Here is a 26,771-nt window from a genome sequence, read left to right on the forward strand (position 1 = left end):
CCTCATATTACGAACTCAATCATTAAGGTGCAAGTAGACACGAGTTCTAACAGCACTTCTCAAGCTCTTCCCAGCATGCCTTAGGACACTTTCTAAAGCAGACAAACTTGCCTCGCGAACCTCAATATTCGAAGCCTGAATAGTGAAATCAAGAACAATTGCACGACTATATTTTTAAAATATTTGAATATATTTAATGTGTACAGCCGCGCAGCTATACTATTTAAACCTTAATATATTTTGTGCAGTATAGCCGCACGTCTAAACTTTTAAAATATTCGAATACATGCTATACTCTTTAAATATTAAGACATTTTAATAATTTTAAAATATTTTAGTATATTTAAAGAGCATAGCCACACGTCTATACTTTTTAAATAAGAGTAATTAGGTATAGCAATTAGGAAACACACTAAACCGTATTAGAAGAGTTGTGAAAACTATGCATCAATAGATTTATATAATTCAAGCTAGAAGAAAGATACGTGACATTTTGTTAGAACACTACATCAATAGATTTGGAAAACCAACTAATGTTTATATTGTAATATATTGTAACAGTATAATATTAATATATTTTGTGCAGTATAGCCGTGCGGTTATAATGTTAAAATATTCTAAGACACGCTATACTCTTTAAATATTAATACATTTCAATACTTTTTACATAAGGGTAATTAGGTCTAGCAATTAGGAAATGCATTAAACCATATTAGAAGAGTTGTGAAAATATACATCAATAGATTTATATAATTCAAGCTGAAAGAAAGATGTGACATTTTGTTAGAACACTGCGTCAATAGATTTCGAAAACCAACTAATGTTTATAACCCAATGTCATATGCTTGGGAAAAAAAGTTTCTAAGTATAAAGTTATTAGTAGGGTTGATTACATGTAACAGTTTAGTCCCTATGTTTTAAACTTGATAAAAACAAACCTAAAGTTACAAGTTACATCATTAGTCGATTTGTCCCTCCATCTATTAAGTTAAGTGTTTTTTTTATGACGTAGCATTCAATAGATCATCTTTCTACTTACATGGACACCAAATTGATGTTTTTTCCCTTCCCTATATCTTATCTAGGAAGGGGTAGGTTCGGTTATATTGTATTAACCGTATATTGAGATCGAAACTCTAATTGTAAAATCCTAGGTCGAGTTACGTGAGTATCCAAACCTAATTGAGTCATAAGTGCCCCATACTAGTCTTTTGGTTAAGGTTTGAGGCTTGAGAAAGATTTGAGACTTGGATTTAGGGTTTGGAGGCCCAAATCCATTTTCGAAAATTAAAAATAATTTTAAAGTCCACAAATTTATTTAAGAAAAAAATAGTATTTATTAAGTAATTTATGAAATTAATTAAAATACTTAAATAATAATTACTTACTAAATAAAGAAGAATTAATATAATTAAATAAGACTAAGATATTACTTAATTATAAATATTAAACTAAAACAAACTAATTTTGTATATATAAAGTCCACAAAATAATTTAAAATAATTATTTATTATTTATTAAGTAATTTATGATATTAATAAAATATTTAAATACTAATTATTCACTAAATAAATAATAATTAAAACCTAATTATTAATTAAAAAAGACTAAGGCATACTTAATTACAAAAAAATAAAACCATTTTGTGCAATATAGTCATGTGTCTATATTTTTAAAATATTCGAATATATATTAAAGAGTTTTTTTTTTTTATGCGTATAGCCGTTCGGCTATACTATTAAATAAAAAAAATTAAAAACACCAAAGTATAGCCACGCGACAATACTCTGTAAATATATTATATGTAAACAGAATAGCCGCGCGGCTATACTATTAAATTAAAAAATTAAAAACACCAGAGTATAGCCGAACGGCTATGCCCTTTAAATATATTATATTTAAAAAGAATAGCCGCTCGGCCATACTATTTATAAAAACAAAAAACAAAACAAACCATTTTTTCGCAATTCAAAAAAATTGTACACAATCTAATTACCGTACCGCCCCCACTCAATTTGTTCAAGTGGCTAAATGAATGGTCTATAGTTTCAGTGGGTTTTATTTCCAACATTGAGTAAAGATTTGCTGCTATATGCCATACAATCATCATTTCCACTGGGCTTGCAATAATACCAAAATCAAAGAAAATATAGAAGTAAATAAATTCCAAAATTATATATATTTATATGTGTCAATTAAGGTACAATAAATACCACTAATCATTAAATTATTTTACGGATTTGCTTGAATAATTAACCCTGTATGAATATATATACTAATAAACAATTAGCTCATTCAAAATAAATACTTAATAGTAATTATATATCCAATAGATACTTAGTGCCCGTTTGGCAATGCTTATTTCGGGTGATTTTTAAAAATTTTGGGAAGCCCAACCCGTTTGGTAAACTATGAGAAAATCACTTATTATTGAAAATTGCTGTGAGAGAAAGCTATAAAGGAAAGCAGCAAATGATGTGCTTTAATTTTCTAATTATGCGGGAATCAGTTTCGAAGAGGCGCTAGGTTTAATGATTATGCGGGAATTAGTACCAACAACACTTTTAACAAAAAGTTTACCAAACACCAAACTGCTTTATTTTACAGCTAATTTATCTCACAGCAAATCTAACATTGATTATTTTCATAGCACAGTAATACCAAACTGACCCTTAAAAGTTTAGCTGGTTCCAACAAAACTACAGGAAACGCATTGGACATAAACAAATTCCATCAAACATAACTGCAATCTACTTGAGACAGTGCAGAAGGTATGTCCGATGAGATGTTTGTCAAAATATCCGCAGTTAGAACTCGTTCTAACCACATATAGGAGTTTTGATCTAAGTGAGCTGGAAATCGAGACCAACTATCAAATTATACCAAGCAATGCTGGCATAGCATATAGGTTACAAACAATAGCAATGCAATTCCAATCAGGAGTTGTCAACTGGGAATTGAACAAAGTATGTGTTTGGGAAAAGAATAGAGTTCCAATCAGGAGTTGTTAACTGGGAACTCAAAGACACGGAGATGATTCGATTCGAGACTTGGCTTTGGTATGCTGTGAGACATTTTACAAGAGTTTGAGTATGGGTTACTTCGAGGTTGTCGATAGTAAGTGTATTTTGAAGGCTGCTCAAAATAGATTTGATTTATTCGCTATTAGATCCTTGATACCAAGCTTTCTTCCTCTAGTTATAGGCTTCAAGGTCTTCAGGAAAAAAGGATGACTTTATGGGCACTGCTACTTCAAACCATAGAGAATTCACAAGATAATGCGTGCATGCCTTTCATGTTGATTAGGGAAGGTACTCTTCAATCTTGAACTTTGGGATTGTTCTGAAGGTGGTGCCGCAATGGGCCAACTTTGAGTTTTTTAACCATTCTTTACCTGTCAGAGACTAAATATTCCCTGCCGGAGCAGACTTCTTTATTGCTTTGTTGGAAATCAATGTGCGCCACTTGTAGAAACAAAGCAATTTGAATTGTTTTCACCCCAAAGCTTAAATTGTTGTTTGTTTAGATGAACTGTAGTTAACAATCATTTAGATTGGTTATGTATCCCCTTCAATTGGTTTTAGTTGTAAACTCAGACATTTTTTGTCTGAAATGTGGCTGTAACATCGGACATCTCTTATGTCCGAAGAGGGAATATAGCTTCGGACACTTGTGTTCAAAACAGTGAACTGTAGCATTGGACACTTGTATTCGAAGTTAGTCAATGTTTGCAGCTGGCTTGTGTCTGAAAGGCTTTTGGGCCTTTTTGGTTACCATTTGGGCTTTCACAAGTAGTGAATAAGCCCTTGACGGTTTGGGCCTTTAGTTTTTTAGCCATAAAACTAGCTTTTTAACTGTAGGAATTAACCTGGCTAGATTTTTACAGTATTTATACTAATCTTTAGTTTCCCTCAACATTTCAACTTCAAAATTGAAAAGAAACTTATTTTCATCAGCAGTTGCAATACAATTATGTCTGGCTATAGCTTATATACACAAATGAAATGAAAATGACAAGCTGATAACAATGAAAGTTGTGTGAGTCTGTGACTAACACTAACAAAATTGAAGTTGTGTGAGTCTGTGACTAGTACTAAGGAGAAAACACAATATTCCGTGGATAAATTTGAGTATTCTCGGATTTAGCAACATCTTTGACTTGCTTTGAATTGTGTAAAATAGAAAAGAATTTTACTTTATATGGGCTGCAGGTAGAATTGTGTATTACCATTGTATTGCTGTCGTTGTTAGAAAGAGAAAGGGGGAAAGATTTATTCTTAAACACGTGGCATTATAGTCCTACTGTTTTGCTAACTATTTTTTAATCCTAATTTAAATGATTATTTTTGGTTAATACGTGAGACGAAAATTTGACGTTGTCCACAAGAATAGGATCAGATCACATTTCTAGAATTTGGATTTAAAAAGTTTGAAAATTGGACCAGGTTTTTCGTGATTTGGATTGACAAACAACATTTTTGGAATGACTAGAATTCAAATTAAGGTAGGGAGCAAACTAGAATTTTGAGTAAAATTACATTTACCACAAATGCCACCAACCTTTTTTTACCTGATAAAGGTATAATAAGGGCTTCAAACTTTCAAATCATAAAAACACTCGGAGACATGGACACGGAGCGACTCGGAATCGAGGGGAAGGAAATGAAGGTGAAACTCTAATTTCCTCTTTTGTTTATTTGGAAAGTGTATGAAACTGAAGAAAAATTGACTTGTTCAATAATAGGCTCAACACCAACCCAACGATGACTATATGCTACGCTACGCAGAGCACCTCATGAAGGAAGCAAAGGTAAAACCCTAATTTTTAGGTTTGTTTACTTGGAAAGTGCAAGAACTGGAAGGAATTTTTTTTATTGGTAGAAAGAATTAAGAGTTTGAGAATTTTATGGTGTCTTAGTTTGTGGGTTTCTGATCTAAATTATTAATTTTTTAACAGCGGGGGGATGGATATCAAGTTGTTACTCCCAAAGGTAAATGAATGCAAATATATATACACATTAGCTTCGTGTTATGATTGTATTTTAATTTGCATTGCTGTTGTGTTGTGTTGGCATGTTCATGTTGTGCTCATGATAAAGTACTTGTTGACGTTGACAATCTTCGTTTGAATGGGAAGCACTACGGTACTTGGAGATGTAGTATGATGGAACATGTCCTAGATAATCTTAGAGGTGTGATCTATGGGCCACGCCCAAGTTTTGTGGTAGAAACAGATGCAAGTGTTGAAGAAATTGCTCGATCAATGGCTGCCGAAGAGAAATGGAACGAGGATGACACCCTGTGTTTTCATACAATCTTGAACCATCTATGTGATGATCTTTTTCTTCATTACTCAAAGAGGAGGAAGGAAACAAGTGCCAAGCAACTGTGGGATGAGCTGCAATTGAGGTTTGGAGCACACGAATCTCGGGTTCAAAAGTACATGGAATTTGATTTGCTCGAGGAGGAGGAACCAATGTGGGTGCAAGCTCAAGAAATGGATTCATTGTTCTTCGCTCTGGTTAGGTGTAACAAAATGGAGATAGATGAGGAATTTCATGTGAATGCAATCATCTCCAAGCTCCCCCCATCTTGGGAGGATGTGTGCATCGAGTTGATGCGCGAGGAGCATCTGCCTGTTACAAAACTAATTCATCGCCTGATTGTTGAACAACAATCACGCATCAATTAGTTAATCACAAGAAAAGGAAACTAGTAGTAAGCTTGGTTTTTTTATACATGTTTCGAGTTTTAATGGGACCTTCCATGCTTTGATTTTCTTTTAAAATTGATAACATTTTTTTTTATTATTATTCAATTGCTCTAACTATTTGTTTAATCATTAACATGTTTGTAATCACCTATTGGAGAAAATTCAACCTCAATACTACTGAGGTTACCTTTCTAGGTGTAGAGTTTAGTAAAAATATTTTTATTTCATTTTATTAATTAAACTGAGCAGTAATACTAGTGTTCACATCCATCAACCGCAGGGTCCGCTCCTCATTCCATGTATGAAATTTTGGGAAATTATCATTCTTGTCTCCGTCTGGGTAAAATCTATTTAACACTTAAATTTCACTCAACCATTCAAAATCATCTCAATTTAATTGGACAAAACTATAAAATGTCCAAAGCTTTAACATCTTACAAAGTTTAGGATAACTTTTTAATTTTTATATTATATCGCATTATAAATGTGTCAATTAAAAATAAATACATCAATTATCAGGCCGGGTTCAGGATAGGGATACCATCCTCAGTTATCTGCCATCCCTACCCATCCAATTCCCAACAAAAATATTATTATTACAATCTATAATATATAATAAAATATATAATAAGGAATGAACATGAGAAACAAGGAAATTAATTATCATAGCTAGTGGATGAGCTTATAATTTTTTTTTCATTTTTTATTTGTGGATGGAAGCGATATTCTACTTTAAACTAATCTAAACTTCGTGAATGGAAAATTGAACTTAGATGCAAAGTGGGGAGCACATCCGCTCTACCCAACCTGGCTAAGCCCATGTCTGTAGATGCTGCATACATTTTAGTAAAACAATGGATTCATTTACGTGCCATGTTACCCAATTGATGATTATTGTACAACTAGACGGAAATGAGGCATTATGAGTCATATAATTTGTATGTGGGGAGTTAGCTGGAACAATTGAAGTTAAGGATGAAGTGAGATTCAGAACTCAGTTTCAAAATACGTATCAATAGTTAAAGATTTTGTAAGATGGTCATTCATAATTTTGTACAATGTCTCTCGTAATATTATTTTGGCAAGTAATCCCTTTTATTTATTGCATATATAAATTCAACCATTCTTTACTTTGGTTCATGTAGCTTTAATATAAGCAATTTCACTCCTATAGTAATCCAAACCGTGTGTGACAAGAAATGATCAATTGAACATCAATAGCTAGTGTGATTTTTTATTTTTTATTTTTTAGTGGTGTGATCACAAGTAGCCAATCCTTAAGTAACTCGCAAAGTGTTGATCCCAAAAGCCCTCCCTTTTTCCCCTATCGTCCTCTGTTGTAAACTCTCTTCTGGATCATAGACTGTACATTCGAAAGAGATCAACAAAAATTCCCCTGTAAATATTTATTGTGACACATGGTATTGTGAGGTCGGCATGTTTTGAATAATTAGCAGATAAGCTTATTGTAAATCAGTTGATTTATTCTTAAACACGTCACAAGGCATTATTCTTTCACTCACTGTTTGCTATCTTTTTTTAAATCTTAATTTAAATCACTATTTTCATTCATTTGTGAGACTTAACTTTGACGTGGCCAACAAGAATAGGATACGTGTTGCCAATTGACCAGGTTTTTCGTGATTTGGATTAACAAACAACATGTTTGGAATTACTAGAATTTAAATTAGGGTAGGGATCATGCCATCAACCATTTTTTTACCTGACAAATTATAATAAAGGCTTCAAATCAAACGTTCAAAGCATAAAAACACTCGGAGACATGGACACAGAGCGACTTGGAATCGATCCGTCTGGCAAGGGCCGGAACGGTGGAGAAGAGCTCACGGACACGAAGGTGAAACCCTAATTTCTAAGTTTGGTTACTTGGAAAGGAAGGAAAATTGAATTCTTATATAATAGGTTTCTTTTGGTTCTATTCTATATGAGTGTTTAGTGGGCGTGTGTGATCTAAATTAATTCTCTTGTTTTATTAGCTACCAAAACCAACGCCATGGAAGATTGGGGGATTTTATGGAGTTTTTGAAGGAAGAGATGGAATGCCGGTTTCTGGCTGGGGTACAATACACTAATATATCTTATTTTCTCATGGCAATTACTGACTCCTGGTCCTGGTTTTGGTTAGAAATATGTATATACTTTCATTAAGTTACTGTTTAAATTATATTTCATGTGATTTGTATTGATGTTATATGTTTTCAGTCATCTGGAAAGACTTGAATAAGAGGACCCGAGACATGCATGCGGTCGCCAAGATTGAGTCAAAGTTGAGATCTGAACGTGATAATGAGCAAAGGGAATATGGTATGTCTGGTCTTGCTCGTCCAGAACTTGTTCCCATTGACCCTGTTCGTCTTGATGGGAAGAACTACCCCATCTGGGCGCCGCGAATGGAGTTTTTCCTCAAGGAATTAAAAGTTGAATATGTACTCTATGAGCCATGCCCTAGCATTATTGTAGGATCTGTAGCATTTTCTGGAGGACTTACTGAATTGAAGGATGCTAAAGAGAAATGGATCAAGGATGACTTTCTGGGTCTTCGCACGATCTTGAACTATCTATGCGATGATCTCCTCCATCGTTACGGAAAGAGAAAGAAAACTCCAACTGCTAAACAACTGTGGGACGATCTAAAATTAATGTTTGGAACAAAGAAATATCTGGTTAGAAAGTACATGGATTTTCAGATGGTCGATGAAAAGCCACTTGTGGAGCAAATTCAAGAATTCAATCGCATTTTCGATGAAGTTGTGGCTTCTGGAATGACGTTGAGTGAGAAATTTCATGTATCTGCTATCTTATCCAAGCTCCCTGCCTCTTGGAAGCATGTGAACATCAAGTTGAAGCGCAATATTAATGAGCCTTTGACTTTAGAAGTGTTGATGGATCATTTGAGGATTGAAGAAGATTACGTTTGCGTATGAACCAAACGGATGTATTTTGTTTATGAAATTCATGTAAGAAATTATTAGGGGTTTTTTTATATATCAAAGACTAAGCAAACATGATTGGAATTTCAAAAATCTAAAATTTAGTACCCTAATTTCTATGTTTGCTTCCTTTTTTTGGCTCGTTCTATGTGAGTTGTTTATTGAAGTGGGCACTAGTTAGCCGACTTTGTCTGTGCCTTTAGGAAATTACGATTAATTTGGACAATCAAATGAGTATAAAGAAGCATCACTGTCCCAGACAAGGAAACTTTTGTATCAACTCGATCCGTCTTAATATTAGAAGAAAAGAGTTCAAAACAATCTGAACTTGGACAACCCATGGTTTCACAACTTAAAAAAACAACAGAGATTCCAAGTTACTAGTGTTAATACTCATCTAAAATGATAAAAAAGAAAAGAAGAAAAATAATCAAGTCATATACAGTTGATCCAAATTAAAAATCAAAATCCCATTTGTTGTAACCAAAAAAAGTGATATCAGTTTTGAATGCCGCATCCAAAAATTCAAAATAACAAAATTTCTTATATATGATGATCCAAAATTGTCATTCCATAATTTGTCCCACAAAAGTTTCAAAATTAAGCTTCTTACTATAAAACATGCACATCAAGAGTCCAAAAAAGAAAAGCAACACTAGAAAGTGTTTTTGTAACATAAGCAATTTTTATATATGCCAAACTTATCAAAATCGCTTTTGATTGTCATGCATCGCATTTTGACATGTCAATAGCACTCCCAAACAGACCCTAAATATAGTTGATCCCCTACTTTACTTTGCATAAGTTGTCTCAACTAAAGGACTAGAATGATAACAAGACAAGTTCAAACCACATATGAGTGCATGGGTGTTAAAATTAGGTCCAAACTCTATAAGTGATATTAGGGAAGGATAATTCGAATCATGACCTTAAATGAAGGGGAAACCGCTCTTAACATTTGATCTGCAATCCCCTTATTAAATCTAGTGTTTAAAACATGAGATATGAGTTATACATAAGTCGCATTTGATCTAATCTTTTATGTGAACAAAACCTGGTATAATACTGAAATTATTATATGTGCGGTCTAAAGGAAGGATGGACAAAAACTAATTTATATTCAAAGATTTAAAAAGTACATCGAACAACATGTACATAAAAAGGGTGACAAAAATACATAGTTGTGACTATTGAAAAACTAAGACACATGGGTTCGAAACCCGTTGGAAGTATTTTGTGATAAGAGGCAAGTCGAACCCTGAGCGGGGATTAATCTCCACCCTTCAGGTGTGGGGACACCTCGTGGTATTTATATAAGAAAAAAACTAGGACATGCCCTCGCGCAATTGAAAATTAGGTTTTGTAAAAAAATTTGAAACTTAGGTGAAGATGGGCCGAATCTGGGCCTGGACGTCTGAGGACCATGCTTTACTATATTTTTTGAGCCAGAATATTGGGCCTTATTTGTTTCGTAATTTTGAGCTGGGCTTCATTGATCGACCTGGGTGAAGAAAAACAAAACGACATCGTCTAGTGGACAAGGAGGACGCCCTAATAACACTCCAGTATCATTGTTCAAAACTCTTCGCGAATCTCTGCCTCCGTCTCACTCTCGAGTCTGAGGAGTTACCAGCTTAAGCTCTACGGCCTCATTCAGGTATATTCAGTTTTCCCTCTCTAAATTATCTGTTTGGATGCCTAGAAAATCAGAGAAGAAAATGCAAAAATCAACTTGTCATAAAAGTGAGATGGATATGATGGTGAAATAGTAAAAGGTTTGAGCAGGAATTTTGTGATGGCAGTGAAAGAACCGAAGAGGGCCCTAGTCCTTGTTAAAGCTTTTGCATTGCGACTTTCGCAACCTCTTCTAAATCAAACAGCACTGGGGTTTGATCTATAAGCCTCAGTGATGGGTCGTAAGAAAAGGCGTGGGTTACATTCTAATATTGAATGCCAGCCTAGACTGCTCCCAACATATTGCAACAGTGACTTAGCTGCCATCCAATTTCCAGCATTGATAAAAAATCTTTCTGCTGATCCATCTCGATGATATGATTGCCATTCTTCTTATGTGGATTTAGCTTTCGATTGTGATTTTTGTTGTTGTTGAGAAAGGAGCTTGACCTATATAAGTTATGGAAAACACTTTATAATCCACGTATTTTTTTTTTCCCAAATTCTGTCGTATGGGTCGAAAACCATGTATTTTAGGTTGTCTTTTGATTGTGGGTAACTATTATGTTTCCCCTGGTCCATTTTGTGTAACAAAATTTGTGTATATGTTTTGGGAAAATCAATGCTGGATGGGTTTTGTGTAATGGGCTGCTAAGTTTTTGCGGTTTTGGTTGTTTGGTAGTGGCTTTTCATGTTACTAGTGTTTTAAATATAGTGTTCATGGATGCCAGCCCTTAATTTTTGTGACAGGTTTTGGCCTTAATTTTTGGCTTGAGTTGATCGTTAACTTGTTCTGTTCTTGGTTATGTTGTGCATCTATTTTGTTGATGTGTTTAGTTAATCTCTTACTCATATGTGTTTGTGTGTGTGTTCTCTTTTGGTAGGAAGAATCTGTGCAAGTCCCAAAAGTTCCAGTGCAAAGTTAATTTTTCCCCTTTTAGTTTGAAGAGAATGTCTGCTTGTTTGTCTGTTTTTTAGTTCTAGCAAGATTCTATTTGCCCCCTCCTGTACAGTTAATCCCCACTTTCCCACCCTTGAATTCATTTTCTTCGTCCATATTTGATTTCTGCATCAATTGTACACAAGCATGGCTAGATTTAAGCATCTTTGTTTGGTTCAACAGGCACTAGGGCCCTCTTGCCATGTTATAATGGTTGATTACTTGTTCATCTGACCATACCTTTGAATTAACTATGTCGAAAGGTTTTGCATATTGTACCTTTTGTAGTAGGAGGATTAGCCATAATCAGCTCATACGTCTATTCATTCATTTTATGACAAGGTACATATGGTCTGGTATAAATAGAAAACACTATTGTTTGGATAAATTTGAGTATTCTCAGCTCTGGCAACTTCTTTGACTTGCTCTGAATTGGGTAAATAGAAAAGAATGTCACTTTATCTGGCTGCAGGTAGAAGTGCATATTAGCAATGCACCTAGAGTGATATGTTGTATTGCTTTACTTATTATAGAAAAAATAAGGAAAGATTGTATTGTTTGCTGAAAATGTATAATAAAATGACAATGCATTACTAAAAAAAGACAGTATTCAATTATTATTATTTTTATTATCTGTATTCTCTCTCTCTCTCTCTCTCTCTCTCAATATTGCTTTTGTTCTTGATAACAATGAAATCATTGAAATGCATAGGAAAAGTGGAGCAATGAAATTGTGGACTAGGGTATTCTAGAGAAATCTGGATTTGATAGCCAGAGAAGGGATTGATCAAAACGAGGCTGTGACGGGATTGCTGGATGGGTAATAGGCTTCAGCATAGGTGCCAGAGTGTTCTTGAGAGGATTAGGAATTTAAAGAGTATGTTTCTGTGAGCCATGAGGCGTGGGTTTTGAGTTGCAGGGTTTTGAAGCTTGAAAGAAAAAGGTTGCCTGAACTTTTTTCAGGTGATTGTTGTCTGAGACTGAGAGTATTGTGAGAGAGGATGATCTCTTTAGCTCAAATAGAGTATTGAAGCTCAGTATGGAGAGGGGATTTGAGGGTTTATGTCTTTTTCTTATTTTATCAAGAGGTTGATTTCTAAACCAAAACTAGGGTTGAATTTTGATGGGACTTCCAACTGGGAAAGTGATGCTGAGCAGACCTAGACAGACACTCACACAAAGCTCACTAAAGAATGGGACTGTGCTTGGTCACTTATTGGTTTCCCAACAAAAATTATATTTGGCTTGTTTTGACCAATCTCCTATTTGCATTGCTATAAATTTGAGATACACTTTGCACCGATGATATTGCTTCTGTTGGTGCATAATTGGAAAAAACACCGAGCTATTTAAAATTGATTGTCAAATCCCTTAAAAAAGAACTTATAATTTAATCCAAAAGGTGTTTTTTTTTTCAAAAAAGTGCACACACAATCTAGTTACCGCCCCACTCAAGTTGTTCAAGTGCCAAATTGAATAGTGGCCACTAGTTGACCTAACGTTAAAATTGGTCTAGTTTGAGTGGGTTCTATTGCCCACAATTAGTAACGACTTGCAGCTATATGCAAGTGCATCATCATTTCCACTGGGCTTTCCAATAATACTAAAAGGAAAATACTTGCATTTTCTCTTGAAAGTGGGAACTTCTATTTTCTTGTTAATCATTGTTTGTTGTGTATGTAGAGATTTATCGTTTTATATTTTTTTAAAATTATTTTTGCATATGTATCATACTTTGATTTGCAAAAAATAGGAATACCTTTTTCGAGGAAACGAAGGAAGCAATGTCCATATCAAAATAAAAGAAAACATAGAAGTAAATAAATTCCAAAATTATGTATGCTTATGTGTCGCATATTATCATATGCATGTGTAAGGCAATGGAGGGAATCAATGTCGTGGGAGAAAAAAAAAAGCAACTAGGATATCTTAGAAAATACTATAATCTTTCGGCTTATGTCAATTAAGGTCCAATAATTATACCACTAACCATTAAATTATTTTACGTGAATAATTACCCTATATATATATATATATAAACAATTAGGTCACCCAAAAAAAAAAAAAAAAAAAGCAAATATCTCCTAAAATTTGTTAGAAAAAAAAAGATGTCCAATCTTATGATAACAACAAATAATTGGTGGAAAATTAAGAACCGTGCAAACAATGAAGAAAATTTGCTCAAGACAAAAAGGAAGGGAAGCGTGTCAAGCAAAGCAACAAATAAGCAACAGCAATTCAATCCTTTTTTTCATATGTGGATCACCACCAAACTTTGTTTGCTTCACTTCATCTGCCAAAAAAAAATAAAATTATAATTATAATTCTTTAAAAAATTAAATTAAATAACTGTATTAATAATGCAGTGAAAGTATCTTTGTCTGTACAGATATTAGATGCTTTAAACAATATTAACAGATTAATTAACAATCCAGTCTGTTGGGAAAGAACAAAAGAGGTAATATTCAAAACAAAGGAATTAAATTAAAAGGAGCCAAAAATTTCATAGGTCTGTGTCTAAGTTACCAAACAAAACATCAGTCTCAGGGACTATACATGCTGGTGGAGTGGTGGTTTCTCCATCCACATATATGCATTATAGCCCTGGATTTGCTTGTTTTTATATGACTTATGGAAACGCATTACAAACGTATAGGTTTTTTTAAACCCTGAAGAAGTAGAACTATGGACTTGACAAGTTTACATTAGTAGTAATGAAATGATGCATAGCAAATTGCTATTTTTTCTTGAGATTCTTCACTATAATTTTAAAAAAGAAAGATTTCATATATGAAATACTAAACAAATAAAATGAATTAGCAACGAGTGAGTAGTCAAACTCTCCGAAATTTTTGATATGAGACAACACTTCACATCATCACATGTTCCCGTACATGTGATAAAATTTCAAGCACAACGTGTGAACAATGTATATTGGGTGACGAGTAACATGCGCGGTAGTTGGGATTCACACATGTAAAAACCTGCTTTGATACCATAAAGGAAGATGATGTTTTCAACTCAAAATCAATTGGCAACAGAGAGTATTTTAACTCATTCTAAGTCCATTATAGATACTTTCTCATGTATGACAAAACTTCTTATAGTGACTTAAATCTGAACGCATTAAATTGTAAACACTTTCAAGAGGGTACGGATCAAATTGTCATCTATTTCCCCCCATGTGAAGTTTGATTGAATTGAATTAGGATCATATAATTACGATTCTATCAATCTGCGGTGGAAAAAAAAAAAGGTAATGTAATTTCTTTAAGGTACGTAACTATTCCTATCACTGGGTGGGTCCCATAAAAATACAATCCCATCCCAATCCAAAGGGAAGAGAAGCAAGAAGAGATTCTACAAACCGTTTACAACAAATTCAACGGCTGTGATTTTCTGATTACTCTTACATGGTATCCAAGTCTCAGTGGACCCAACAAGGAAGTGGGCCCCAAATTCCTCCTACATTACAAAGTGCAGCAGAAACGTCATTGCCAACCCTTTCCCATTATATATATATATATATATATAAAATAAGAATTTCAAAATTCATTAAAATTAATAAATTAAATTAGAAAAATAAAATACATCCTACAAAAATGATAATTACTCTGTATAAGCCAGAAAGAAAACTGCCATAAAAAGCCAAATATTTCCTTCTTCTGACTGTTAAATCTCCGCCCTTCCTTCCTTATCACACACCCATCTCTCTATATCTCTTTCCTCTCTCCTATTTTTCCATCTCCACCTTTTTTCTTCTTCCTCTTCATCTCCATACAAACCTCTTTCATTGTTTCTGCTCTCCTCATTATCCGAACTCTGAACCTCACCACTCGGAGAGAGAGTGAGAGCTTTTACTCCTCTTATCTTCTTCATAATTATGTTTTTCTACTTGCATGGTTAATTGGTGCAGCTCAGTTTAATTATCTCCTATCTTCCTTCTGCATTAAAAAAAAAACTCCATTTTCTCTGGAAAAGCTTAATTCCACATACTTGGTAATCAAATTTTTTATTGGTTTTTTCTTTTTGTGTTTTCATTTAATCTTCAGCTCAGCTGTGTTTTTGAAGTGTTTTTGTTCCTGAAGTGTTTCTCAAAATAGAAAGAAACACTTTTGAGATATCATTGGCTTGTGCTCTAAACCTTATCTGAATTTATCCATGGAGTATCTTGCATCTTACTAACACTGATTTAATTAATTAAACTTGTTCAGATATCTACTTAGGTGGGTAATTAAGGATATTCGAGTTTAAGCTCATTCATTCAAGAAAAGCTGAAAATGGCACCCAGAAACAGTCGTGGAAAGGGCAAAGGAGAGAAGAAGAAGAAAGAAGAGAAGGGTAATCAATCATTAATCTGTCTTCAAATTGCTTAATTTAGTCAAACTAATCATTAGTTAAGCACCCGGATTAATTAATCCTTGTGTCGTTTTTTTCTTTCTGTCTCTGCAGTTCTTCCTGTTGTCATGGACATCACTGTGAACCTTCCTGATGAAAGCAGTGTTGTTTTAAAGGTTTGGATGGTTTCTAAATTCAGCTCAAGGCCCTTGTGGCTGCAATTAATTTATAACAAGTTCTACTATTAGCTTTGTCAACCTTGGCTAACTAAGTCTCTCTGTCTTGTGACTTGTACTCTTTTGTAAGGCAGGAACGTTTTGTTTTTGTTGCTTCCAATTCACATGGGCACTTTTTATTTTTTATTTTTAAGTACAAGCAATTGTATAGTGTCAAAGTTGGTTCATTGGCCGGTTTCGAATATGTGCAATAGTCTCCAAACTATAGGCATCACCCACCTACTTCCATAATAGAAGCTAGCTAGAAAGCCTCTCTTGCAAGCACACAAAATGTAATGTGCTTTTTCTTTTCTTGTCCTTGTCCTTATTGTCATTGTTCATACCAAGTTATAATGAGCCAATTCACTGTCAATTTCTGATGCTTTAAGGACAGAAGTACATTTTGTTTTTTAGTTTATGCTACATGTATGGTATATATGAAGGTTGAATTACTTATGCTAAGTGAGGTCCGTATGTATAAATATGTGTCATATTATGGATATTAGCATTATTGAGCATGTAGCGAAATTAACATTGATATTCTTAGCAGGGAATTTCAACAGATAGGATTATCGATGTTCGCCAGCTATTATCAGTGAACACAGAAACTTGCAATATCACAAATTTTTCACTTACCCATGAGGTAATTTTCATTACTCACAATACTTGGTCGTGATCATCTTATTCTTGTTTGTGGCTAATCTTATTTCACAACATCTGATTGGAGGAGAAAATGGCATGTAGTTGAAGACTTTTCATTTCATTGCCTTTGACAAATTAGGGCATTTAATACAAGACCAAATCAAAAGAAACCCTAAAATCAATTTCATGTGGCTGAACGCCTAGCAGAAAAAGTTAGACCATAATCGCGTTCGCGGTGATGACTGTATAATTACCCATGATTTATTGCAAAGAGGCCACACAAAAAAGAGAGTCAAACGACCATAATATCGTTGTCGTTCATTGCAGGTAAGAGGGCAGCGATTAAAGGATACGGTGGACGTCTCCGCACTAAAACCATGCGTCCTGACGTTGGTCGAAGGTAAATATTCAAAAAATAAACCCGACGTCGTTTTGTCTGACTTCTATGATCTATCTTTATGGCCCGTTGGTCTTTAAGCAGTTTGAGGCCCATTGGGCTTTAGACAGTTTCAGGGCCATTGAGCCGAACGTATCCAGAACGTCGTCGTACTCGCGCTTCTTCTTCTTCCTCAATCAAATTTCTCACTCTCTGTGTGCTCTGTTTTTCTCAGAGGACTACGATGAACAGCGCGCAACGGCGCACGTCAGACGCGTGCTGGACATCGTGGCCTGCACGACGAGCTTCGGGGCGTCGCCTTCGCCGACGAAGGACCAAGGTCTTAAGCTCGATGCCTCTTCTACAGGCTCTGGTAAAAATGCGCCGGGTGCGCAGGATAAGAGCGCCAAGAAATCCACCACCACCAACACCTCCAAGTCTCAAGTTTCCACAGGAGCCGATAAGCGAGACGTGGCGGTGGACTCGGAGACCGAGATGAGCCACTCTTGCCTTAAGCTTGGTTCTTTCTACGACTTCTTCTCTCTCTCCCACCTCACTCCTCCTCTGCAATGTACTCTCTCTGTCCTCTTTATCTCCTCTACGCATGTATGTATGTATTTTATGGCATAAAAATTGAGTGTAAATGCTGTGAATTGTTGCAGTTATTAGAAGGGGGACGAAACGACAAGTCGATGAGATTTTGCCCCAGGATCACCTCTTTTCCCTTGAAGTAAGACTTTCGTCTACGCAGTCTATGCACACACAAAGACACAAATTTTATTTTATTTTTGAGTTCTCAACATCCAATCCAAACACATCTTATGTTTTTGCAATGATCAGGTGAAGCTTTGCAATGGGAAGGTGGTTCATGTTGAAGCTTGCCGAAAGGGATTCTATAGCGTAGGGAAGCAGCGGATTCTGTGTCACAACCTGGTCGATTTGTTACGGCAGCTTAGTAGAGCCTTTGACAATGTTAGTAAGCTGTTGTTGAGTTTCTCAAGTGTTTATTTTTTCTCAGCTTAAGTATGTAATGTGTAGAGCAATTCAGCTTTGCAATTGTGTAATGATAATATGCGTATTTAATTTCTCATATTTCAGGCTTATGATGAGCTCTTGAAAGCATTTTCGGAACGTAATAAGGTATAGGATAATTCATTATGCTTTCTTGTATGAGTGTGTATTTTCCCAGTTCTATGTTTGTAACTGAGTTTCTTGATCTTTTGCAGTTTGGGAATCTCCCTTACGGCTTTCGAGCAAACACATGGCTGGTACCACCTGTTTCAGCACAGACACCCTCAGTTTTCCCTGCTCTACCTGTGGAGGATGAAACTTGGGGTGGAAATGGAGGTGGTCTAGGAAGAGATGGAAAATTTGATCTGATACCTTGGGCTAACGAGTTTTGGTATATTGCATCTATGCCTTGCAAGACAGCCGAGGAGAGGCAGATTCGAGATAGGAAGGCATTTCTCCTTCACAGCCTATTTGTCGATGTCTCCATTTTTAGAGCCATTAAGGCTGTGCAGCATGTAATTGGAAAACCGGAATTGACTGGTTCAGTTCCAAACAGTGGAATTCTTTACACCGAGAGAGTAGGGGACTTGAACGTGACAGTTACAAAAGATGTTTCTAATGCAAGCTGTAAGGTAGATACTAAAATTGATGGAATTCAAGCAACTGGAGTGGATAAGAAGAATCTAGCACAACGAAACCTTCTAAAAGGGATCACTGCTGATGAAAACACTGCTGCCCATGTAAGTTATTTTCTGAAATAAATGTTGTTGATCAATAAAAATTTTCTCCACGCTATGAGATTTATTTTGTAACTTTGGCACAGTTAGGTGATTCTTGATAAAATTATGCGTGCAGGATGTCAACACTCTAGGTGTTGTCAATGTCAGATATTGTGGTTACATTGCAGTTGTCAAGGTTGAGGGAAAGGAAACTAAGAAAGTCAGTTCTCCATCTCAAAGCATTGAACTCCTTGATCAACCTGAAGGTGGCGCCAATGCCCTTAATATCAACAGGTACTCATTAATTCATCTGTGAGTATTATGTAAAGATACGAACCTTTTGTCATGGAGTTTTGCTATAAGAGCCTAACTTGTACCTTGTTGCTTGCAGTTTGAGATTACTACTTCACAATATAACACCTTCGGACCAAAATAAACCGGCATCGCATATGCAAATACTGGAGCATGAAGAGCTTTCTGCTTCCTGCGTTTTTGTTGAGGGGCTCTTAGAAGAAAGTCTTGCTAAGCTAGAGAAAGAGGAGCTAGATTCTGATAGTTTTGTGAGATGGGAACTTGGAGCTTGCTGGATTCAACACTTGCAAGACCAAAAAAATGCGGATAAAGACAAGAAACCATCAACTGAGAAGGCTAAGAACGAGATGAAGGTTGAGGGACTTGGGACACCTCTTAAATCCCTTAAAAACAGCAAGAAAAAATCAGATGGAGGCAATATCAAACTGCAATCTGAGAGCTCAAAGTCTCCTGCAGATGGTGTTGTTGGGGAAGCTAACAATGCTACATCCCCTTCTGTAGAGTCAAAGTTTGAAACTAATGCCAAAGAAAATGAGCTTGTGCTGACAGAGATATTGTCTGACGCTGCCTTTGCTCGACTAAAAGAATCTGAAACTGGACTTCACTGCAAGGTAATATATAATAGATGTCACAAGAGGCTTTACAACATTTGCTTATTTGTACTATACATCGTGAACTAATGTACCACGTACTTGACAGTCTCTGCAAGAACTGATCGACTTGTCTCAGAAGTACTACTCTGAAGTTGCTCTTCCAAAACTGGTAATGAATAAATATTTTTTTTGCTTAAAATTTCTTATCTTTCTGCATGTAAGTATTGTTATGGTGATTCCTGTTTCTAGAATTTATCATATAATACAGGTAGCAGATTTTGGTTCATTGGAACTTTCACCAGTTGATGGTCGGACTTTAACTGATTTCATGCATACTAGAGGTCTTCGGATGCGTTCTCTGGGGCACGTTGTAAGTTTTCTACTAATTTAGAGTTTTCGTATTTTAAATACATGCCCTGTATAATTCATCTACCTAAGAAACATTTTTGTTTGCGTCCTTACCTTGCTGGGTGTGCTATGCCCCATCTGAACTTTAATAATTTGACATGGTGTTCTGATTTTTGGAGGTTGTTTGTTTATGTGGCTTTGAAGTGTGTAATAAAAAAAAACAAAAAAGAAAGAATATATGACAGTTTTCCCAAGATCTGGAGCTAGCAATCCTTTTATCATGTGTTAGTGGCTGTTAGGCAATGTTTTTTTTTTGGTCTGAGCTGTTAGGCAATGTTAACCAGCCACTAATGTTTGCATAGCGTCAAATTTATAATGTGCATTATCCTTTTGCTTATATCTGATACTTGCATTATCTCTCATCTCCAAACTGGAACTCTCAGAAATTTGAAATCCTACATGTAGGTGACGTTTGTTATGCTGCTTAAACAGGATGCCATATTGAAAGAAAATTGCCTTTTATTTCTTTACAGGTCAAGCTTTCAGAGAAGCTATCCCATGTGCAGTCCCTTTGCATTCATGAGATGATAGTGCGAGCATTTAAGCACATACTTCAGGCAGTGATTTCTGCCGTTGATAGCACTGAGAAAATGGCTGTGTCGATTGCTGCTGCCTTGAATCTTATGCTGGGGGTTTCGGAAAATGAAGAATTAAATAAGCCATGCAATGTTCATTCCCTTGTGTGGAGGTGGCTGGAGGTATTCTTGCGAAAGAGATATGGATGGGATCTTAGCAGCTTCAACTACGACGATGTGAGGAGATTTGCGATTCTACGTGGATTATGTCATAAGGTATGTAGCATGTCAATGAACATTAGCTTTTGGAGATGGCCCACATTCTTTAATACTGTCTTTGTAAATTCACACTCTAGTTTTTAAGCTTGTTTGTTGACCATGAAGCTAGCAAATATATATCTATGTATTAGGAACAAAAGATTTCCATTACAAACAGAGTAAACCCGCTGTCTACTGGAAATACATAAAATACCTCTAAACAACTAGCTGCTAGAAAATTTAACGTTGCAAAGCATCTAAAACTAAACAATGTGTTAAGAAATAACGACCTGGCAATCCGCGTGAATAAAAAAGAAGGGTGTATCCCAAAATTCAGAGGAAATCAGAGCCCCAAAGTGAACTCATGATGAAGGTTGCAACTAATGCCTCAACTTGTTTGTCACGCCAATCTTTATAGATTACTTTTGACAGGTTAAACTCACTTATCAAAGTCAGGTAAAACTCCTATGTAACCATCAATGGTCATTACCAACCACTTTGATGAATCCTTCCAATCATGAGTTTGCAATAAGTATTCTCCTTCCTGGCTCCCACTTTTCTCTAAATGCATTGATTTCTATAGTATAATTATCTATGATGTTAGATTATACATACATAGATCAGACTAATGTCTTACTGAATTTGAGGATAATCATAAAATAAAAATGATCATCAATCGTGTATTTAATAACAAGTATTTTGCATATGTACTAAAATATGAACACTGACATTTTGTTCTCTCTTTCCCCTTCCCCATCCCCCAAATTAGGCGGGTATTGAGATGGTTCCAAGGGATTTTGATATGGATTCTCCAAATCCGTTCCGAAGTTCAGATATTGTCAGTCTAGTCCCAGTGCATAAGGTGAAGACTGGACATGAAATATTAAAAGCATTTTTTTTCTATTCTATTGAGTCTCAGAAGTTATTAGAGTGTGCCCATATTTTGTAATTTAACCTTTTAATCTGCTGTTTTCAGCAAGCTGCTTGCTCTTCGGCAGATGGTAGGCAACTCCTTGAATCATCAAAAACAGCTTTAGATAAGGGGAAACTTGAAGATGCAGTTGCATATGGCACTAAGGTATGTGGACTGGTACCAGAAGTTTTTCTTTCATTCCTTTATTTAGTATTCTATTTAGTTACCTGCTGTACTTCGGCATTTTCAGGCACTTGCAAAGCTGGTAGCAGTTTGTGGTCCATACCATCGAATGACAGCAGGAGCTTATAGCCTCCTTGCTGTAGTTTTATATCACACTGGAGACTTTAATCAGGTCTGTTGTTATCCCTTTTATTTTGGTGTTCCTGTGACATACCTGAGGTCAATTCTGTTACCTTTCATGACCAATCATAGACTTTAAATTGGGGGGTTGGCTACTTATATCCTTTCATACTTTCATTCTAAAATGCTTCTTGGAACAACATGCGCAAAAATGTGCAAAATATGTAAAGTTTCCCTTTCTTTTGGTAAAGGTTTCATGCCATGGATGATCAACAGTTTGTTCCAATTACAGGCTACAATTTATCAGCAAAAGGCTTTGGATATCAATGAGAGAGAATTAGGGCTTGACCATCCAGACACCATGAAGAGTTATGGGGACCTTGCTGTGTTCTATTACAGACTTCAACATACAGAGCTGGCTCTCAAGTATGTTTTTTTCTTGTTTAAGGTGATATCCGTGTATATAAATCTTTCACAGTTTGCATGTTCAGTGGAATCTGTGTTCTGTGTGATGATGTCAATGGTTGCTCTCATGATCTTATTGATGCAAGCTGTTGGTTTTGTTTGTCTTTGTTTATTTTACTATTTTTGTTCAAACCTGCTTTGTCGTTTTTACTCATTCGTTCTTGAAGTTTTTCCATTTAAAGGAAAAGAAAACAGGAAGATAAAATAGTCTAGACTCATAAGTCATAACTGCATGATGCATAGTCTCTTCATTTATTAGTCCAAGTGTTTCTGATTTACTTTTTCCTACAAGTATAAGCTCACAATTTTTTCTGATCAGGTATGTAAAGCGTGCTCTCTATCTTTTGCATCTCACATGCGGACCATCTCATCCAAACACTGCTGCAACATACATCAATGTGGCTATGATGGAGGAAGGCCTGGGAAATGTACATGTTGCCCTCAGATATCTACACAAAGCTTTGAAGTGTAACCAAAGGTTACTCGGCCCAGACCATATTCAGGTTTTGTTTTTGTTCATTTATTTGTTCATTAATTTATCTATGCCCTAAAGTTCTAACTTTCACAATATTTGAGGTAAGATGATAGATACAGTTAGTGCCAAAAATGAGGGCTCAGTTTGTAACAACTAACAAGTATACCACCAGTGAAACTTTACATGTTCTATGTGTTCACAGATACCCCACTAGAAAATTTATTCAGGATAGTAAATAAATTTTATTTAAGACAGTAAATTTAACAATTTTTTTTAATTTTTATATGTTTGAGAATTAAACATTTTAATGTTAAACCTCTCCAGACAGCTGCAAGTTACCACGCTATTGCAATCGCACTCTCATTGATGGAAGCATATCCTTTAAGTGTTCAGCATGAGCAGACAACTTTACAAATTCTGCGAGCAAAGCTTGGCCCAGATGACTTACGTACACAAGTATCCTCCTCATCTTGTCTTAGGCCCCCTTTTTCTTCTTTAAAAAAATATCTCTTCTGAGGATTAATCATTCTAAAATGCTTTAACAAACACTGCAGGATGCTGCTGCTTGGCTTGAGTACTTTGAGTCCAAGGCTTTTGAACAGCAAGAAGCTGCAAGAAATGGGACTCGAAAGCCTGATGCATCTATAGCCAGCAAAGGCCACCTAAGGTTTGATAGCATTGTCACTGTTAATATGGAACTTTATTTAATCGCCCCAGTTATTATGTACTTATTATTCTGCTTTGATGTCTAACCACACAATTGTAATTTTCAACTACCAATGAACTTAAATTGTTGATTGTGGAAGTGCAAACATGAGGATGGATTGTAAAAGGTGACCCTTTTACATGCCTACAAGTGTCATTTGGCGAAACTGAACTTGAAATTGAATATATTCCTTGTGGATTTTCTAGTTGTGAGAAATTACATGATTCTTCTAAGTATATTGGTTATGTTCTATTGTTGAATACAAAAGATTGTCTGGCTGAGATTATTTAGTGGATCATGTTTAATTGAATTTCTTCCTCATAACATGCATATCCTTTCTAATACCTTTTTTTTTTCACTAAAATTGGCAGTGTATCAGATTTGCTTGACTACATTAATCCAGTTCATGATGCCAAAGGGAGAGATATGGCAGTAAAGAGGAAAAGCTACATAACGAAGGTACGTTTGGGGCCAGGTCATTTTGTATTGTGGTTTTTTTTCCCTTTTTTCTGTTTTTTCTCTTCGTTTACTTTCTTCCCCCTCTTGAAAAATAGAGTTTTGGTCGTGGTTGTGAGTTTAACAGAGCTACACATACTACTACAAGAAGACTCACTTTCTTTCAACTCTCTATTCTCTTGTAACGCACCTGATCAAACTATTTCAATTTGTTGTGCAGTTGAAGGAAAAATCCTACCAAACTATCAGCTTAGAAAGTTCGGATGACTCTTCAAAAGAAACCACTAAAGAGGGTTCAGATGAAGAGACACATATACTTGAACCAAGAGATAAAACAGAGGCCATCCAGGAGAACAGCCCTGCTCCGGTTGAACCCCAGCATGTCGTGGAAGAGAATGCAGGACAAAATCAAACTGTTTTTGATCAGATATCTTCTGAAACACAAGTTGAAGGTGAAGATGGCTGGCAATCAGTTCAAAGGCCTAGATCTGCTGGCTCCTATGGGAGGCGTCTAAAACAACGGCGAGCAACTATTGGGAAGGTGTATAGTTACCAGAAGAAATATGTAGAAAGTGACATGGACTATTCTTCAGCAAAAAATACTAATCAAAACAGTAGGTATTACCTTGTGAAGAAAAGGCCAACATCTCATGGAAGTTACGCAGAAAACACTGCAAATTCCTCTCAAGGTACTAAGTTTGGACGGAGAACAGTTAAAGCTGTAACATACAGAGTAAAGTCTGTGCCTTCGTCTGCCAAAGTAGTTACAGCAGAGCCCTCTAGGAATGACGGCAAAAGTTTCAGTTCTCCATCAGAGCTCAGTCTAAACATTTCGCCACATGGCACTGCTCCAGTGAAAAATTCTATAGTCAGTCTCGGAAAATCTCCTTCATACAAGGAAGTAGCACTGGCTCCACCAGGTACTATTGCGAAAATGCAAACTGAGTTGCCCCATAGCAACGTTCCAGATAACCAGGAACATGGTGTTCAAATACATGAAGAAGAAACAACTGAAGTCAAAGGAGATTCCAAACCAAACATAACTGGGTTAGAAAATATACTTGAAGAAGAGAAGGATTCCGTATTGGTTACAACAGACCACTTACAAGAGGAAACTGGAGCTGCTGAGAAGAAAGGAGAAATTAATTCAACGGATGCAAAGGATGATATCTCTTCACTGAGGATGGTTGAGTGTTTGGATGGACAGGGATCCAGTGGGGTTAAGATTCATGAAGTGGTAGAGGATAAATTACTAATAGATGGAGTGCCAAAATCTATGGGTTCTCCCACGAAGGGAATCTGTGAGAAGGATCCATCTGGCACTTGTGAACTGCATGACTCCATCTCCACTTTGCAAGGTGTAGAGGATGCTGCAAATTCAGTTGACACTCGAGGGCAGCCAAGTAAGAAGTTGTCTGCGTCGGCTGCTCCATTCAATCCCTCACCATCTGTGGCACGTGCTGCTCCAGTTCCCATGAGCATCGCAATACCTTCTGGTGCGGGTCCTGTCCCAACTATTGCTCCTTGGCCAGTAAACATGAATCTTCATCCAGGGCCTGCTACTGTCTTATCTACACCAATGTGCTCCTCCCCTCATCACCCATACCATTCTCCTCCTGCCACCCCGAACATCATACAGCCATTGCCTTTTATGTACCCTCCTTACAGTCAACCCCAAGTAATCCGAACCGGTGCCTTTCCTGTTACCAGCAGTGGGTTTCATCCAAATCATTTCGCATGGCAGTGTAATGTGAACCCTAACATACCCGAGTTTGTTCATAGTACAGTTTGGCCTGGCTGCCATCCAATGGATTTCTCTGCCCCAACACCTGTTGTTGAGCCGATTTCTGATCCCCCATTGGAGTCAAACTTTCAGAGTGATGATTCTGGTCCTGTTCTGCCAGTAGACATTGATAATGTGGGGGAAACTAAGAAAGAAGTCAATCTTCTGACATCAGAGCCAATGAGTAATGCAATTGAGAGTGTAAAGGAAAATGGTCCAAACCTTTGTGGGGTTGAAGATGCTCAGAATGAACCAAGTGACAGCCCAAACAGAAAAGCTGGAAGCAGCAGTGAACGGACAAACGATGGAGAGAAAACCTTCAGCATTTTGATAAGGGGAAGAAGAAACCGAAAGCAGACTCTGAGAATGCCAATAAGTTTGCTCAGTCGACCATATGGCTCACAGTCTTTCAAAGTCATAAATAACAGAGTAGTCAGAGGGAGTGATGCTACCAAAGCCACCAGCTTTCCATCAAGTGAGAATTGCACGGCAACTGCTACTTAACACCCCCAATTTGCTTTTGTTACCCATCAGCTGCAGCAAGATTTTTGAGCAAAAAAAGTGGGATCAAAATCTTCTTTTGCATTATATCCAGAAGGGACAAGAATCAATTGATCTCTTGTGGTCAGTTTCTACTTACACATGCTTCTCAAAGATGAATTCAGGTTAGTGGTCTGCTTACACCTTTGTTCTAACAGTTTATTGTTATCATCATTATATTATTAAGATTAATATTTATACTTGGTTTTCTTTTTTGAACTGTCGATGTGCAGGTTTTACAGTAGGAAGCTTAATTTTGGAACTTCTGCGGGACTAATTTATGGGATGACAATTTTGGTTCATCACATATAAGAAATTTTGTTATTTTGAATTTTCAGACCACAGCATTCAAAACTGATATCACTTCTTTTGGTTACAATAAATGGGATTTTCATTTTTGATTTGGATCTGTTGTATATGACTTAATTATTTTTCTCCATTGTCCAAGTTGAGATTCTTTTGAAC

The 26,771-nt window shown here is 36.1% G+C and overlaps 3 protein-coding genes and 1 long non-coding RNA gene across 4 annotated transcripts; all 4 read left to right on the forward strand.

Moving 5' to 3' along the window:
* On the forward strand, positions 4,627–5,692 carry LOC18787447. The gene is made up of 4 exons (XM_007219968.1): positions 4,627–4,668; positions 4,745–4,810; positions 4,958–4,991; positions 5,100–5,692. Exons 1-4 carry the CDS (start codon positions 4,627–4,629, stop codon positions 5,690–5,692), a joined length of 735 nt encoding a protein of 244 aa, XP_007220030.1.
* LOC18786579 lies at positions 7,497–8,658 on the forward strand. Its single transcript, XM_020557411.1, has 3 exons — positions 7,497–7,571; positions 7,711–7,792; positions 7,937–8,658. Exons 1-3 carry the CDS (start codon positions 7,497–7,499, stop codon positions 8,656–8,658), a joined length of 879 nt encoding a protein of 292 aa, XP_020413000.1.
* On the forward strand, positions 10,236–11,895 carry LOC109947021. Its single transcript, XR_002270032.1, has 2 exons — positions 10,236–10,321; positions 10,467–11,895. It is a non-coding gene; the product is annotated as an uncharacterized LOC109947021 (long non-coding RNA).
* Positions 14,867–26,771, forward strand: LOC18785697 (protein TSS). Its single transcript, XM_007220376.2, has 25 exons — positions 14,867–15,277; positions 15,493–15,619; positions 15,731–15,792; positions 16,382–16,474; positions 16,801–16,873; positions 17,085–17,420; positions 17,512–17,579; positions 17,690–17,821; positions 17,948–17,989; positions 18,076–18,600; positions 18,716–18,873; positions 18,971–19,502; positions 19,591–19,653; positions 19,753–19,854; positions 20,366–20,683; positions 21,435–21,527; positions 21,642–21,743; positions 21,829–21,933; positions 22,174–22,307; positions 22,666–22,849; positions 23,146–23,277; positions 23,376–23,488; positions 23,899–23,986; positions 24,204–26,431; positions 26,540–26,771. The coding sequence occupies exons 2-24, from the start codon at positions 15,559–15,561 to the stop codon at positions 26,268–26,270; spliced, it is 5,583 nt and encodes a 1,860-aa protein (XP_007220438.2). The 5' UTR covers positions 14,867–15,277; positions 15,493–15,558; the 3' UTR covers positions 26,271–26,431; positions 26,540–26,771.

This window comes from Prunus persica, chromosome G2, assembly GCF_000346465.2.
Source record: "Prunus persica cultivar Lovell chromosome G2, Prunus_persica_NCBIv2, whole genome shotgun sequence".
Lineage (NCBI taxonomy): Eukaryota > Viridiplantae > Streptophyta > Magnoliopsida > Rosales > Rosaceae > Prunus > Prunus persica.